The following is a 14,035-nucleotide window of genomic DNA, read 5'->3' as shown; positions in this document are numbered from 1 at the left end:
AGCATCGTTGCATATTCATAACTACAAATAACTTGTTTAGAAGAGCACAACAGTAGCTGGGTCCACTGGACCTTACGGATTTAGATGCACAAAGCCACAAACATGTACCAAATCGTCCACGAGGTATCAAATAAAAATGGGATCGGTGGCGTGGTAGGCGGTGGGAAGAGGAGGCAATGGCCAACGAAGCGTTGCCGGCCTCGCCGTCTCAAATCAACCGCTGGCGGCGGCGACGCGACGCTCGTGCACCGGAAGTCGACTCGGCGCTCGCTGTCGCCGGATACCGGCCCAACCCAGAGCTGCGGTTTCCGCGTCCCAGCAGGCCTCAACAGTCTCCACGTTAGAAGTGGCGTGCAGCCAAACACATGATGCCGTGACCTCCTCGGGAGTCGACACATCGCACAACAGACACAAACCACCCACGGTCACTACCCTGCCACTCCATTAGTGCCGCCCACTTTCTCCCTCTCTCCCCCCAGCTCACCTCAGTTGTTCCTGCTCCTGTTCGGCGGCCTGCGGGGATGGGCATGGGGGCTTCGTCCCCTCCGCCGCCATGGCGGCGTCACCACCTCTGCTCCGAGTTCCTCGTCCTCTTCCTCCTTCTATGGTTAGAACGCAAACTATTAAAACCATTTCTAGTAGTTTAACTTTATATACATGTTGGATGTGTGTTTCCTGTTTGGTTTTTCGGCGATTCTCTGGTTAAATCCCGGATGCGGTGCCATTGTCTGGTGCTCAGGAGCTCACTACTTTTCCTTCAGCAATTCAGTAGTTCACTGATTTGTTAGAGTTGTCCTATTTTGCATCTGATTACTAGCAAGATTATCAGGCTGATTTACTTTTGCACTAAATGCTTGAAATCTCTAGAGCACTCAATTGTTTCATAAAACTTTGGGAGGACATTCCCAATCACCGAGCATCCTGATTTAATTTCACACTCAACTAATGGGACATAGCCACATAGGTTATGCTTGTAGCCCTGTACTTTCCCAATCATAAAAAGGAATAACTGAACCAACCCTTATGGTCTAAATATCCAGAAAATTCTAGCGTGCACTACTTCAAATAAATGAGAATACTGATGGTTTGTGCATATTGATCAAAATTATCTCTATTTGGTCGAAAGTCCATTACTTCACATTTATCCTAGAATAAGGTTTTAATTTCGTGGCATAATTTCTGCACCCATACTGTTTCAAGTGACTTTCTAAAAGATGTTATTCAAATGAAATTCATCAAGTGCATAAGCTATGTATCTTTATATCTTTATATCTCTTTAATCTATGTCCAACACTCTGTTTTGTTATAACGTAACCTCAATGCAGCACTGTGGAATATGATGCAATGCTATTGTGAAAGTATGAAAAACTACAAGTTAGAAAGCTTCAGGATTTGATCCATTGTAACCAAGGATACACATAAGTGAAGAAAATGACTACTACTTCTGTTTTTTCATGCATGTAAATTTCAGGGGTACTTCTGAGGCAAATGAAGAAGTTGCCGCATTGCCACCAAGAGGTTGGAACTCATATGATTCTTTTTCTTGGACAGTGGATGAAAGTGCATACCTGCAAAATGCTCAGATTTTGGCAGAGAAGTTACTCCCACATGGATATCAGGTTATTTGTCAGAATACTTTAGTTTGACTATAGATAATATCATAAGAAATATGAATGAATAAAATTATAACCACTCGTTTAACTATTTATTCTATCTCATATAGTATGCAGTTATTGATTTCCTCTGGTACCGGAAGTATGTTGATGGGGCATACACAGATTCATATGGATTTGATAACATTGATGAATGGGGTCGACCATTTCCGGACCTTCAAAGGTTTCCATCATCTAGGATTGACAGAGGGTTTAGTCAAATCGCCAGTAAGGTCCATGGAATGGGCTTGAAATTTGGCATCCATTTGATGAAAGGTATAAGTGTGCAAGCTGTTAATGCAAATACACCAATCTTGGACATTAAGACGGTAATATTCTTCATTTAATATGCTAGTATAGTATATGACAATTAATGGTATTTTGAAAGTAGCATTTTATTTGAGTTGTTACGTGTTCATTTTATCAGGGTCCCTTGTTAGCATTATGTTTTATACCCAAGAATGAATAATCATTGTTAATGTTAACTTGTATATACAGAAACCATTCTTAGTTTTTCCTTGAATCTTGATATGAAAGATGAATTTGAAATTTATGTTTTACAGGATTACGTAATTTTATCTGTACTAGCTGTGCAATCTTTTTTTCTTTTCTAATAGTCTTTGGAACATTGCAAAATGTTAGATAACATGTATCTTTGCTCATGCGGAGGCTGGTTCCCCTGGGCACTAACCAATTTAATTTAATTATATTCTCTATCATTCATCACTATTGTGTGAAACGCTCTACCCCATAGTATTTTTAATTATCTATCTGACATTTCTGTAATTTCATATTATGTGATGTTTTGAACAAATGAATGACTTAGTTGTTGTGTGTTTTCCTATGAAATCTTAAACTTCTATCTTTAATTCAACAAATGAATCTTGAAAACAGGGCATCGCACTTAGCAAAAACTCAACTATAAATGGAAATTGCTGTACTCTAGTTTATAACGTTTTAATTTGTTCCTTTCTGATTCCTTTCAGGGAAAACCATATCTAGAGAATGGTCGTCAATGGACAGCACGAGACATAGGTCTCACTCACAGAACTTGTGCATGGATGCCGCATGGATTTATGAGTGTTAACACAGATACTGGAGCTGGACGGGCCTTTTTAAGATCTCTTTATCGACAATATGCTGATTGGGATGTTGATTTTGGTAAGCTTATTGGCTATATGTCATTTTAAGTGCATGGGTCTGTAGGTAGCATGGAGTTATCTTAAAGTTTTAGCTGTCCCTATCCATGTGCTGCCAAAACTGAGTGTTGAATAAATGCTTTCATATTTACCATTCTGTTTTTTTTTTGTTTTTTTTTTTGGCAGTGAAGGTTGATTGTATCTTCGGCACAGATTATAGCCCAGAAGAAATCATCACTATTTCAGAGGTAAATAATTCTTCATCCTAGAACTAATTACACTAGTTCCAATGAAACACTTCCAGAGTCAGCTAACACCTATATTGCAGCTATTGCAAGAGATTGATCGTCCGATCATCCTGTCCCTCTCACCAGGAACTGAAGTTACTCCAGCATTAGCTGAGAATATTAGCGATCATGTTAATATGTACAGAATAACTGGAGATGATTGGGATCACTGGAATGATGTGAGCTCACATTTTTCTGTGGCAAGGTAACTGATATTTTCTACTTTCTCTTGTTTTGTTACATCCTTATTATTTTCCTTAGCTTGTTTATGTATATTGTCTAGTAAATAAGAACTTATTCCTTATTTTCCTTTGGATGTTGTACGCAGTTCCTTCGCTGCTGCAAAGAAGATTGGAGCCACTGGGTTGCGAGGAAGATCTTGGCCAGACTTAGACATGCTTCCATTTGGATGGCTTACCGATCCAAGTACTGAATTACCTTTATAGTAAAAAATTAAATTAGACTTGATTCTTGTCTTGCTCTGGGGTCTTTTACCCATGAAGCAAACTCACAATTTTCAGGAAAAAACGCACCATAATTTTCTGTTAAATGCACATGCTAGTGAATTTTGGCATCAAGAAACAGTTGTAGCACACCAGTTGGGAGATAAGTTCTTCCACAAACTCCATGGATGCACATGCTGTTACATTGTTGTATGGAATTCTCATTCTATATAGGAAAATGCGGAAAATCTAAACTTATATGCGATGGAAGTTTTTTTAGAGAAAGACATTCAAGCAGATGAGAGGAATTGAGCCTAGCTCGGTGGGTGGTGTGGGTGTTCACCCCTATCATCTAGGTTCGAATTGTATGCATTAATTTATTCAACTACGTGTGACTCGTCTGCTTGAATGTTTTCTTGAGTACATCATATCTATATGTCGTTTTTTCTTTCTTTCCCTTTTTTTAGGATTATTTTGAATGATATAATAGATATGCAGTTGTATCAGAAACAGACCCTTTTCTTCTGTTAGTGCAGGTGTAAATCAGGGCCCTCACAGGAAATGTAACCTTACTCTTGATGAACAGAAAACACAGGTTGATGATGGTCATTTTGGTTTTTAAATTTTAAATGCGCTGTATCTTTTTTTATATGATAAGGAACACTATTTTCTTTTGACTGACCTTACAGATGGCACTTTGGTCAATGGCTAAATCGCCTCTTATGTACGGAGGAGATTTGACACATCTTGATGATGGTACATTAAGCATAATTACCAATCCTACTTTATTGAAGATAAACCACTACAGTAAAAATAACATGGAGGTACCTGCACTTGAGAATTTCTATCAAAACTGTTTATGCTTTGTAAGTGTAAAAAACTGTATGCTGACCTGTAGATATTTTCAGTTCCGTTATGTGTACAGTGGAAGGACGTCAAAAGAAGAACATTCTGGCCGCTTTAGGTCTCCTTATCATGTTCACCTTACAAAGAACGATGGCATGTTTGTCGGTCTCACTGCCTGCAGCGATGATACAGCTAATGGATGGTATGTGTTTTCACAAGATGGGAAGCCAGATCATATATGCAGGAACTATGAAATACAGAATGACAAAAGTACATCATTTTGCCTGGGGAAAACAAAACCACTTCTTGCATCGTAAGATCCACGCTCTTCATAAATGGAGAAGTGCTCACTCTATGATTTGTTTTAACACATTTTGTACATTGTAGGGATATCATTATCATGGACAGCATAGAGCACCAATCAAAGTTTCATCTTTCAGTTAGAAACACAGGTGATACTTGTTTGGATGCATCTGCTGGCCGAAGACGGTCTGCCTCAGATATCAGGTTTCCGATGTTCTCTGCATGCAGGTGGCATGCAAAACAGGTAAGATCTCCACCATCACCACCAGACCACCAACCTAGTGCTACTAACTGGACACAAAACTTTAGCACTTTATTTAGTCATGAAGTTTGTGAATAATGAGACTTATCCTGTCTGGCAACTGAACTTATGGCATTGGTTACGCATGAATGTGTGAGTGCAGATGTGGGAGCTAAATGCGAATGGAAATCTTGTGAGCAGCTATTCAGGATTATGCGCCACGGTGGAATCAAGGGATGAAGGAGGTACATATTAGTTAACTTTGTTGTGAGTTAATCAAAATCATTACACTGTCATCACAGTTTTCTATGAATTAGGCAAAATCATTACACTGTCATCACAGTTTTCTATGAATTAGGTACTATTGGAGCTCGTGCATGGGTTGCAACTGGAAGTAAAGGTTAGTTATCTTATATGTACTCAACAGGGGATTCTGTGAAATGGTTTACTCCTGTGTGGAATATATATGTATGTCGATTAGTAACATACACAATTCTTTAAATTGTTGCCTCTGTAAAATATATGATAACTTGCTACCAGAATTGCAATGTTTCAATGTGGTATTGGTACATGAGCTTCTGCTGTGTTAACAAAAATCTTGATAGATAGACCATGATATTCTTAGAGTAACCACAGGACACATAAATCTCACAAAGACTGCAGGATCAACTGTGGATAACAGAGAACTTAAGCTACCTGGCTGGCATAATTTATACAGGGAATGCAAAAACTGACTTTCATAGCTTCAATTGTAAGGGGAGAAGCAAGACTAGAGTATCTGTGTATGGCTACCACCATCAAGTAGTTTTCCCCTCAACCATCACCTATTTCGAGTTTAGCAATCTTCTGACTCCAAAGTTTCAACCTTAGACACAAGACCAGCATCGCCATTCTTGCCAATCGTCTTAACATCTGAAACCTTTACATTTCTTCTTTTAACAAATATACATGAATAGAATGGTTATGATAAACCGTTGACCCTTTTCTTGGCAAATAAAGCCTTGAGGACCTGCCTGATACATGGCACATAACCTTGTTGCACATATCTGACTTGAGGTGGATAAGCTTTTGTGGTTTCTTATTTGCATCACAAGGAAATACTCCTTTTCATGCTTTTAGATACGTGGAAATCGTCTTCCTCTATTTTCATAAACCTAAAAGATCTACATTTATTTTGATAAAATAATATATTCTTGGTTGATACAATTGTAGTCCAAATTTGAATTTTTTTTTTGTTTTAGTTGAGAACAAGGGACAATCTAAAAAAATTGTCTCATGCATACAGCATTTTCATTAATGATATTGAAACCCTGCACTCTGCAGTGAATTACAAGACTTACTATTATAAAATTGGTAACTTGACTTTTGGCTGAAATTATATTGAAGTTATGTGTTCACAAAAGTATATTATTTGTGTTATCTAATTAATATTCTCCTTTCATAACGTGAATAAAATATGCTCAGAAGTTGTCAGAATTTCATTGTATGGTGCATAGCCTTGGGAAAGATGGACATTCTGATTCCACCTTTCATTGGGAGACTGGAAATGTATGAAACTAACTACATATATGGTTGATTGCATTACTCAGAAATGAAAGATTTTGTATTTCCAATTGAGATTGTTTCAGCTTCAAGCAAGGACCCTTTCGTTTCGTTCTTTTTGGGTAATGCATGAGAAAGAATTTTATGCTGATGCTTTGTCTTCCATCATTCAGGAGAAATCTATCTCGCATTCTTCAACCTTGACTCCACGAGCAGGAAGATGGCTGCACGAATATCAGACCTTGGAAAGGTTCTCAGAAGAGCATTCTTGAGAAAAGACCTATGTAGATGCACTGAAGTTTGGAGCGGGAAGAATTTCAGTCTCACGAAGGAAGTGATTTCAGCAGTGGTTAATCCACATGGCTCCATGGTGTTTGAAATCGTATGTTGAGATTGCGGTACTGGGCAAATAGTTCTGATAGTTTGTAATCGTCATTTCTTCTAAAGCTCCATCCATGAATGTTGTGATGAAATGCACGCTGGATATGGAACCGATAGGTTGATAAACCATGTAACTAGATAGCTGAAGGATTATGTTATAACAGCTAAAAATAAACAAGGAAGGTGAACATTATGTTTTTGTTTGATGGTCTAAAAGGACTCGGTGAGTTCTATTTAGTTGTACAGGCTTCAGCAATTCATGATTAACAGAGGAACATGCAACATAATTTGGAGGTTCACATCACAAATCACTCAGACATGGCTATTTGTCCAACCGACGTAATTGAATCATTTACCTATTTAATTAAATACTACGAACACAAGTTATCTGGTAATCAAGATAATAACAGACAGATAAATATTGTACTACTGGAATGGGATCATCTGACGAGCAGGGTCCACAAGCAGCAGTAGCAACATGCGGAACTAAATAACAAATGCAGAATGAACACATCGCAGAACTGAAGCTCGTATAACAGGAAAAATGCAAGAATGGTATCAGGACATGAACACAGAAAGCTGTAAGGGCATTTAATCACCGTCAAGCTGAGACAGATCATGCATGCAGCTTAACAACTTGTTAAGCATAACCGAGTTACAACCTACAATATAAGCACCCACAAAACATTCCTAAATAACCACCACCTTATAGAGATCCCTGCTACTTGGACATGCAACGATCAGCTACTTCGAAGCCCTCTTCGTCTTTACTTTTTCGCCGATGTGGTACTGGGTGGTTTTGGAGCAGGAGGGGAATTCTGTAGCCAGTCTTTTGCGCAGAACAGTGCCTCCAAGGTTTCAGGGTGCAATGAACTCAGGTAGTCATCAAGCATCCTGGCTTCACTTCGAGCTGATGAGAATACAGAGCCGCGACCTACTGTGGAGACTGGGATGGCAAGGACATCTCGGGCCATCCTTGAGAGAGTTGGGTACTTGAGGGCATTAAGCTTCCACCACTTCAGAATGTCAAACTCTGGGATGCGTGGGAGCGGGGCTTCTTCCAAGTACTGATCTAGCTCTGACTTTGGGATCTTGCTCAGTGCGGCCTCTGAGAGGTAGATGTCAAAGTCTGAAAGTGCATCGCCAGTGGAAGGTGGAATTGTTAGGATTTTCTTCTCATCAGTAGGCAGAGTGCCATTGGCCCCATGCTCAACATGGGCAGCTACCAACGGAAGTGGCTGTCTAACATATTCTTTGTAAAGCTCATGAACAGCATCATCGACTACCTTGACATACTTTACACCCTTCGGGCCATAAATTTTGGAGTAACTAAACTCGACAATCTTCATCTTGAAACGGGGATCCATCACAACAGCAATGGCCAGCATGACATTGCAATCTTTCCAGTACTTGTCAAACCTCTCATGCACATCTTTTGCAATTCTACTCGAAATTGGATCTTGAAGATCTGTGCCACTTGAAATCTCTCTCTGAATCGTCCAAGCCTCATGGAAAAAGATGTTTGCAGTTGGATCTTCTGTCGCCATAATGCTATGTGCAGAGTCATACAACAGCTTAAGATAACTGCAAGCAACCTCGACTTCCTCCCAGTCCACTGCAGAAGGTGCTTGATTGTAGTTATCATTAAATTTCTCCAGCATGGTGAATGCCTGCTTATAATCCAGAGCTGCCAGCAGCATGAGATGGGTGGTATTCCACTGGGCTTTAATATCGAGACATAGGGTCTTGTTACTTGGAATTTGCAGTTGCTGAATGATGTCAGTAAACTGCTGCTCATGGCTAGTACAAGATTTTATGAACTTTATACTTTCACGGATTTTGTAAATGACACTTTGTACTGAAGCAGTGACATCACTTGCAGCTGCATTCAGTATATGGGCATAGCACCTCACAACCAAAAACTGCCCCCTAAGCATTGGAATGCTCTTTTTTGAGAGGTCATCTCTCAGATTCACACTGTAGATGTCATGTGAGGACTCATAATCCCCAGTAATGGTGAATAGTTTGTCTGTCATGTTCCACTGAGAAAGGCTTCTGCTGATAGCTTCACTAACTGCATTCCCTGAACAAGACCAAGGGGCCATCACGAAGTTGAGCATTCTTCGGTGCAGCTTCCAGTCAGAATCAATGTATTGTCCTGCAATTGAAACATATCCAAGAGTTTGGCTAGTGGTCCACCATCCTATTGTGAGATTTATCCTTCCAGGAATATTCCCCACTTCCTTGAGCAGGTTATCCCTTTCCTTAAGATAAATTGCATAAACCTCTGCCTCCATCACATCTGTATTAACCACCTTGAAACGTGGCTGCAGACCCTCAATAAAGGATATGAAGGTTGGCTGTTGAACAATATGGAGAGGATAGTCATGCAGAATGATCATCTTCGCCAGATACGATGAACTAAGGTCTGGATTGAACGGAGCATTTGCATAGCCAGCACATGTGCGGCGCCTCTTAGAAGGTTTCTCTAGGGTACCCTGACCACCATTGTCTCTACCTCCTGCTGAAGGTTCATGACCTTTGATCACAGGACAATGACCCATGGTAATATGCCTCTTCAGATGGCTAGTGCCAGCCATTTTTGAGCCAGAACTGTATGCAAAGAATCCTTTACAGTGATTGCAGCATGCTTTTGTGCATCCCTCAGACTCTTCAGTAGTGAAATGCTCCCAGACCATGGACTTCTTTCTTCGGCGCCTTGAGGAGGTTTGTGGTGTCACCTCAACAGTCTCATTACCATTAGCCATCTCACTATCTTGAGCCATCTCACTACAATGGAAGACCGTTTGGTCATAGTGGATTATCTCATAACCACAATCCATCTTGCTACCAGGGAACACTTCACTGTCAGGAGCCATCTTGTTATCATGGATGTCGACAACCTTGTAATCCAGGATCATTTGGCCACCATGATCCATCTTGTCACCGATAATCATCTGACAGCCGTCCACCATGTCATTGCTACCAAGCATCATCTCGCAATCTTCGAACATCGTATCAGTGCCATGAATCATGTGGTTGTCATGCACCATCGAAGAGTCATTGCTGTTTGGATTACCCATGCTGAGAACAAAACAGGTAGAATGGTAGAAAGAAACAGAATTATGTCAGATATAATGTAGTCAAGCCAGAACACATACAGTGGTTTAAATAAACTGCAAAATGCAATATATCTCGTGAAAACATAGCATGTGTGCATAATAAATTGAACATACATTCATATTACAGCGCTTTATTGTTTGAGAGCACCAGCATCACAGCACTCGGCCATTGTATCAAATAATAAATGTTCCAGAAGTGGTTCTAGCATCACAAATTCATGTTTAAGCTAGCTATTTCAAACTTTTTAGTAAGAAGACAGTACATTTACCAACAGAAAGGATGATCTAGGACAAAAAAAAAACAGGATGGCACTGCAACTTCAATCAATAATCTAAGCGAAGGCCTCTTGAAAAGGCATTGAGCAGAAAGTATGTCCCGCATGCTTGATCCTCGGCACAAGCTAATAATCAAGTTGCGTTCAGAATAATAACTCTAACCGTGCCTAAAAGAACTTACACTCGTTGAGGAGAATTAAACACACCCACTACGTAAGTATCGGACTGAAAATTCTGGCAGAAAGTTGACAAAAACAGATTAAAAGAAGATCAGAAACACCATCTCGAATTCCACCCTGCTTTGTTCGAGTACAAATTGCATCCTGTATCTTCGGATGCTCAAAATAGCAGGCCAAAAAAGTAAACAGGAAACTGATCGAACTAAACCTCCAGTACGAGCGAGGTACGAGATGATGAGCAGCTTCCTAGTTAATTAGTAGCAACCCCAATTGTAGAGAGATTTGGACCAGTTGGTATCAATCAAGCACAGAAAACCCCCACTCACTCACATGATCGATCGACCAGCCCTATATATAACTAAGGCTAATCAAAGCAAGAGGTCGCAGTAAACACGCCAAACCCAGGAAATTAATCTACACAACCAATCAATCAACAAAGAGAAACATTGGGGAAGGAGGGAGAGAGACAGGGTTTGCAAGCCTGGGAGGGAAGAAGAAGATGGGGGATCATCGTCACCTCTCACACGGATCGTTGAGTCACACCACGGATCGTTGCGCGGCTGGTGGATCACGCGCTCGCCTCGGCCCAGCAAGGAAGAACAAGGCCGACTTGATAGTAGGAAACCCTAGATCCCTTTTCTCCCGTGGGCAAAAACGAAACGACGGGGTGACCGGACGCGGAGGGTTTTATGGGCTTGTTTCTCGTTCCAGCCCACAACGGAGAAAGGCCGTGGTTTTGTTGCACTTGCCGCAGACAGGTGGGCCACCGGATCCGCTGTGACTTCTGCCAGCACTTTTTCCCCTTTTCCGATAGAGTTTTGGTTTGGTAGGACTATGCGCGTGATTTAATTTGTGTACAGGCTTGCCATATATTATGTGATACAATATTTGCAAAAAAAGATCTCAGTTTTTCCATGTTTTATATATAGTATATGTCACTTAACCGGACCTTACTTATGGAATGCTGACCCTACTTTCTTGTTTAGTTCCTACATTTAGTGCCCCTTTGGCATGGCTCTCCGAGCGGCTCTCGCTGCAGCTTCACCCCAAGCCGTCCCAAACGCGTCAGAAGAAAATAGCTTCCGTGCGTGAGCCGGCGAAAAGCCGCACTGGGAAACAACGGCGCGCGACGAGCCAAAAAAAAATGGCTCCCCCCGGCTTCTCCCGTCCACATGCATGAAGTTGAAAGAAATTACAACTTTGCCACCACCCTCATCAATTCCTACCGGTTCTATCTCCCCCATCCGCCTGCCTCCTCTCTCCCGCTCCTCCTCCCGCGAAGCTCCTGGCGACGCCGGATGAATTGGCAGGGGCGGCCGGCGGCAGGTGGGCGAAGTGGTGGCGGAATGGATGGATCCGGCGGAGGCCATCCTGATCCACGGGCTCGTTTTCCCAGAGGCGTCGCCTCCCCTCGTCCGGCCGGCGCGGGCTCTCTGCATCCCGCCGGCACCACCTACCCTCAACCCGCCGGCGCCGCCTACCCTCAACCCGCCGGCCCTCAACCCGCCGGCGCCGCCTCCCTTCAGGCTGCCGGCCCTCAACCCGCCGCCGCCGCCTCCCTTCAGGCCGCCGGTGCCGCCTCCCTGTTGGGATACGAGGTAGGCTACACTAGCGCAAATCAAAATTTTCTACCGCGTATAACCAGGAAGAACTGCCGTATAAGGATCACGGGATTACCACTCGACGCACTACTGGTGCGGAAGATGTAGATATGCGTCGGTGCAGTGAAGACGATCACGTAGTCGTACGTAGTCGAACAACGTAGTCGTACGTAGTCGATCACGTCCAGCAGCTCCTCAGCAGCTCGTCCACGTGCACAGCAAGATCGCCTCCGGTGCCGCGGCTCGTCGTCGGCTCGTCGTGGCTCGTCGGCGGCTCGTCGATGGCTCGTCCAAGTGCTGCAGGCGCAACACCTCCAAGGTATCCACACGTGCAGGGAGGAAGCGTCGCAAACCGGATTGCTAGATCCGCGAGTTGCAACAGGCGAGGGCGTGGGAGGCGCGGCAAGTGTGTTCAGCCAAAAGGTGTAAACCCTAGGACGCCCCCACCCCTCTATTTATAGGGGTTCCTGATGGGCCTCTGGATCCGAGGCCCATTAGTACTCCTAAACCTAATCCAACTCGGATCAGATCCGAATTGGGCTTCCAGCCCCTTAAGTGTGTGACCCTATGGGTTCGGATACGCATAGACATGGCCCGAGTACTCCTACTCGGCCCAATAGTCGGTAGCGGCCTCTAGCAAGACGTGCCAACTCCTATACGCACACGAAGATCATATCAGACGAACCATCACAACATAATATACATGCTATTCCCTTTGCCTCACGATATTTGGTCTAGCTTCAAGCCGACCGCTCTTTCTCGATCCTGTGATTCGGAATCCCTTTGTAGGTTAACTCTTAACCGTACGTAGCATGGCCATGCATTTTCGGATCCGATCACTCGAGGGGCCCAGAGATATCACTCTCAATCAGAGAGGGGCAAATCCCATCTTGATTGACCATGTCTCATAGCATGCTTCTTGACAAACCCGAAAGCTACCTTTATAACTACCCTGTTACGGCGTAGCGTTTGATAGCCCCTAAGTAGGTCGATCCACATCTAGAATACATGCGACAATCTCAGGTCTAAGGACAAAGCGTATATGTTGTTTAAAGAGAGAACTACTTCTCGTGTTGGGTCAGTCCTAACACATGTCTCCACATGTGTCCACATTATTAGTTCAACATCTCCATGTCCATGACTTGTGAAACATAGTCATCAACTAATACATGTGCTAGTCTAATATTCATGTGTGTCCTCACATGAACTCCGACTAGGGACAACTTTAGAATAACCATACAAGTAAAGAGTTTCACATACAATTCACATAATTGCAAATCAATTCAAGTAGCCTTCAATGGATATTCAATGAACACAACATACAAATCATGGATACAAATGGAATATCATCATCTCTATGATTGCCTCTAGGGCATACCTCCAACAGTCTCCCACTTGCACTAGAGTCAATCTAGAAGGTACCTAATACCCATAGCTCTTACATGCGCATCATGCTTAGCCTGCGGGAGTGGTTTTGTCAACGGATCAGAAATGTTCAGATCCGTGTGTATTTTGCATATCTTGATCTCACCCCGGTTAACGAAGTCTCGAATGAGATGAAATCGCCGCATTACGTGTTTGTTCTTCTGGTGGTTCCTTGGCTCCTTTGCTTGCGCAATTGCCCCATTGTTATCACAGTAGAGATTCAATGGGCTGGACGCATTCGGGAACACACCAAGCTCAATGAGGAAATTCCTTATCCAAACACCTTCCTTCGCGGCTTCCGAAGCCGCGATGTACTCGGCTTCTGTCGTAGAATCGGCCACCGTCTCCTGCTTGGAACTCTTCCAACTAACAGCACCACCATTTAGCGTGAACACAAATCCTGATTGTGACTTTGAATCATCTCTGTCGGTTTGGAAACTAGCATCGGTGTAACCTGTTACAATGAGCTCCTCCTGACCTCCATAGATGAGGAACATATCTTTAGTCCTTCTCAAGTACTTAAGAATGTTTTTCACCGCTGTCCAGTGACTCTCACCTGGATCAGATTGGTGTCTGCTTGTCATACTTAGCGCATATG

At 42.6% G+C, this 14,035-nt stretch overlaps 2 protein-coding genes across 3 annotated transcripts; one reads left to right on the top strand and one right to left on the bottom strand.

The window, feature by feature from the left end:
* Window positions 1-364: 364 nt before the first annotated feature.
* On the top strand, window positions 365-7,033 carry LOC117857390 (alpha-galactosidase mel1). Of its 2 annotated transcripts, none has more exons than XM_034740031.2 (14): window positions 365-607; window positions 1,472-1,619; window positions 1,724-1,981; window positions 2,639-2,813; window positions 2,978-3,039; window positions 3,120-3,283; window positions 3,407-3,504; window positions 4,058-4,116; window positions 4,211-4,345; window positions 4,430-4,680; window positions 4,755-4,914; window positions 5,075-5,156; window positions 5,255-5,311; window positions 6,627-7,033. In XM_034740031.2, the coding sequence occupies exons 1-14, from the start codon at window positions 522-524 to the stop codon at window positions 6,842-6,844; spliced, it is 1,953 nt and encodes a 650-aa protein (XP_034595922.1). In that variant the 5' UTR covers window positions 365-521; the 3' UTR covers window positions 6,845-7,033. The 2 variants fall into 2 exon arrangements, with proteins under 2 accessions (XP_034595922.1, XP_034595923.1); XM_034740032.2 differs by having other exon boundaries at window positions 368-607; window positions 5,270-5,311.
* A 312-nt stretch (window positions 7,034-7,345) lies between these two features.
* Window positions 7,346-11,081, bottom strand: LOC117857389 (zinc finger BED domain-containing protein RICESLEEPER 2-like). The gene is made up of 2 exons (XM_072293522.1): window positions 10,929-11,081; window positions 7,346-9,918 (listed from the first exon to the last, which is right to left on the bottom strand). Exon 2 carries the CDS (start codon window positions 9,915-9,917, stop codon window positions 7,602-7,604), a length of 2,316 nt encoding a protein of 771 aa, XP_072149623.1. The 5' UTR covers window position 9,918; window positions 10,929-11,081; the 3' UTR covers window positions 7,346-7,601.
* Window positions 11,082-14,035: the final 2,954 nt, after the last annotated feature.

Source organism: Setaria viridis, chromosome 5, assembly GCF_005286985.2.
Source record: "Setaria viridis chromosome 5, Setaria_viridis_v4.0, whole genome shotgun sequence".
NCBI classification, from domain to species: Eukaryota; Viridiplantae; Streptophyta; class Magnoliopsida; order Poales; family Poaceae; genus Setaria; species Setaria viridis.
This window is presented reverse-complemented; position numbering and strand designations above follow the sequence as displayed.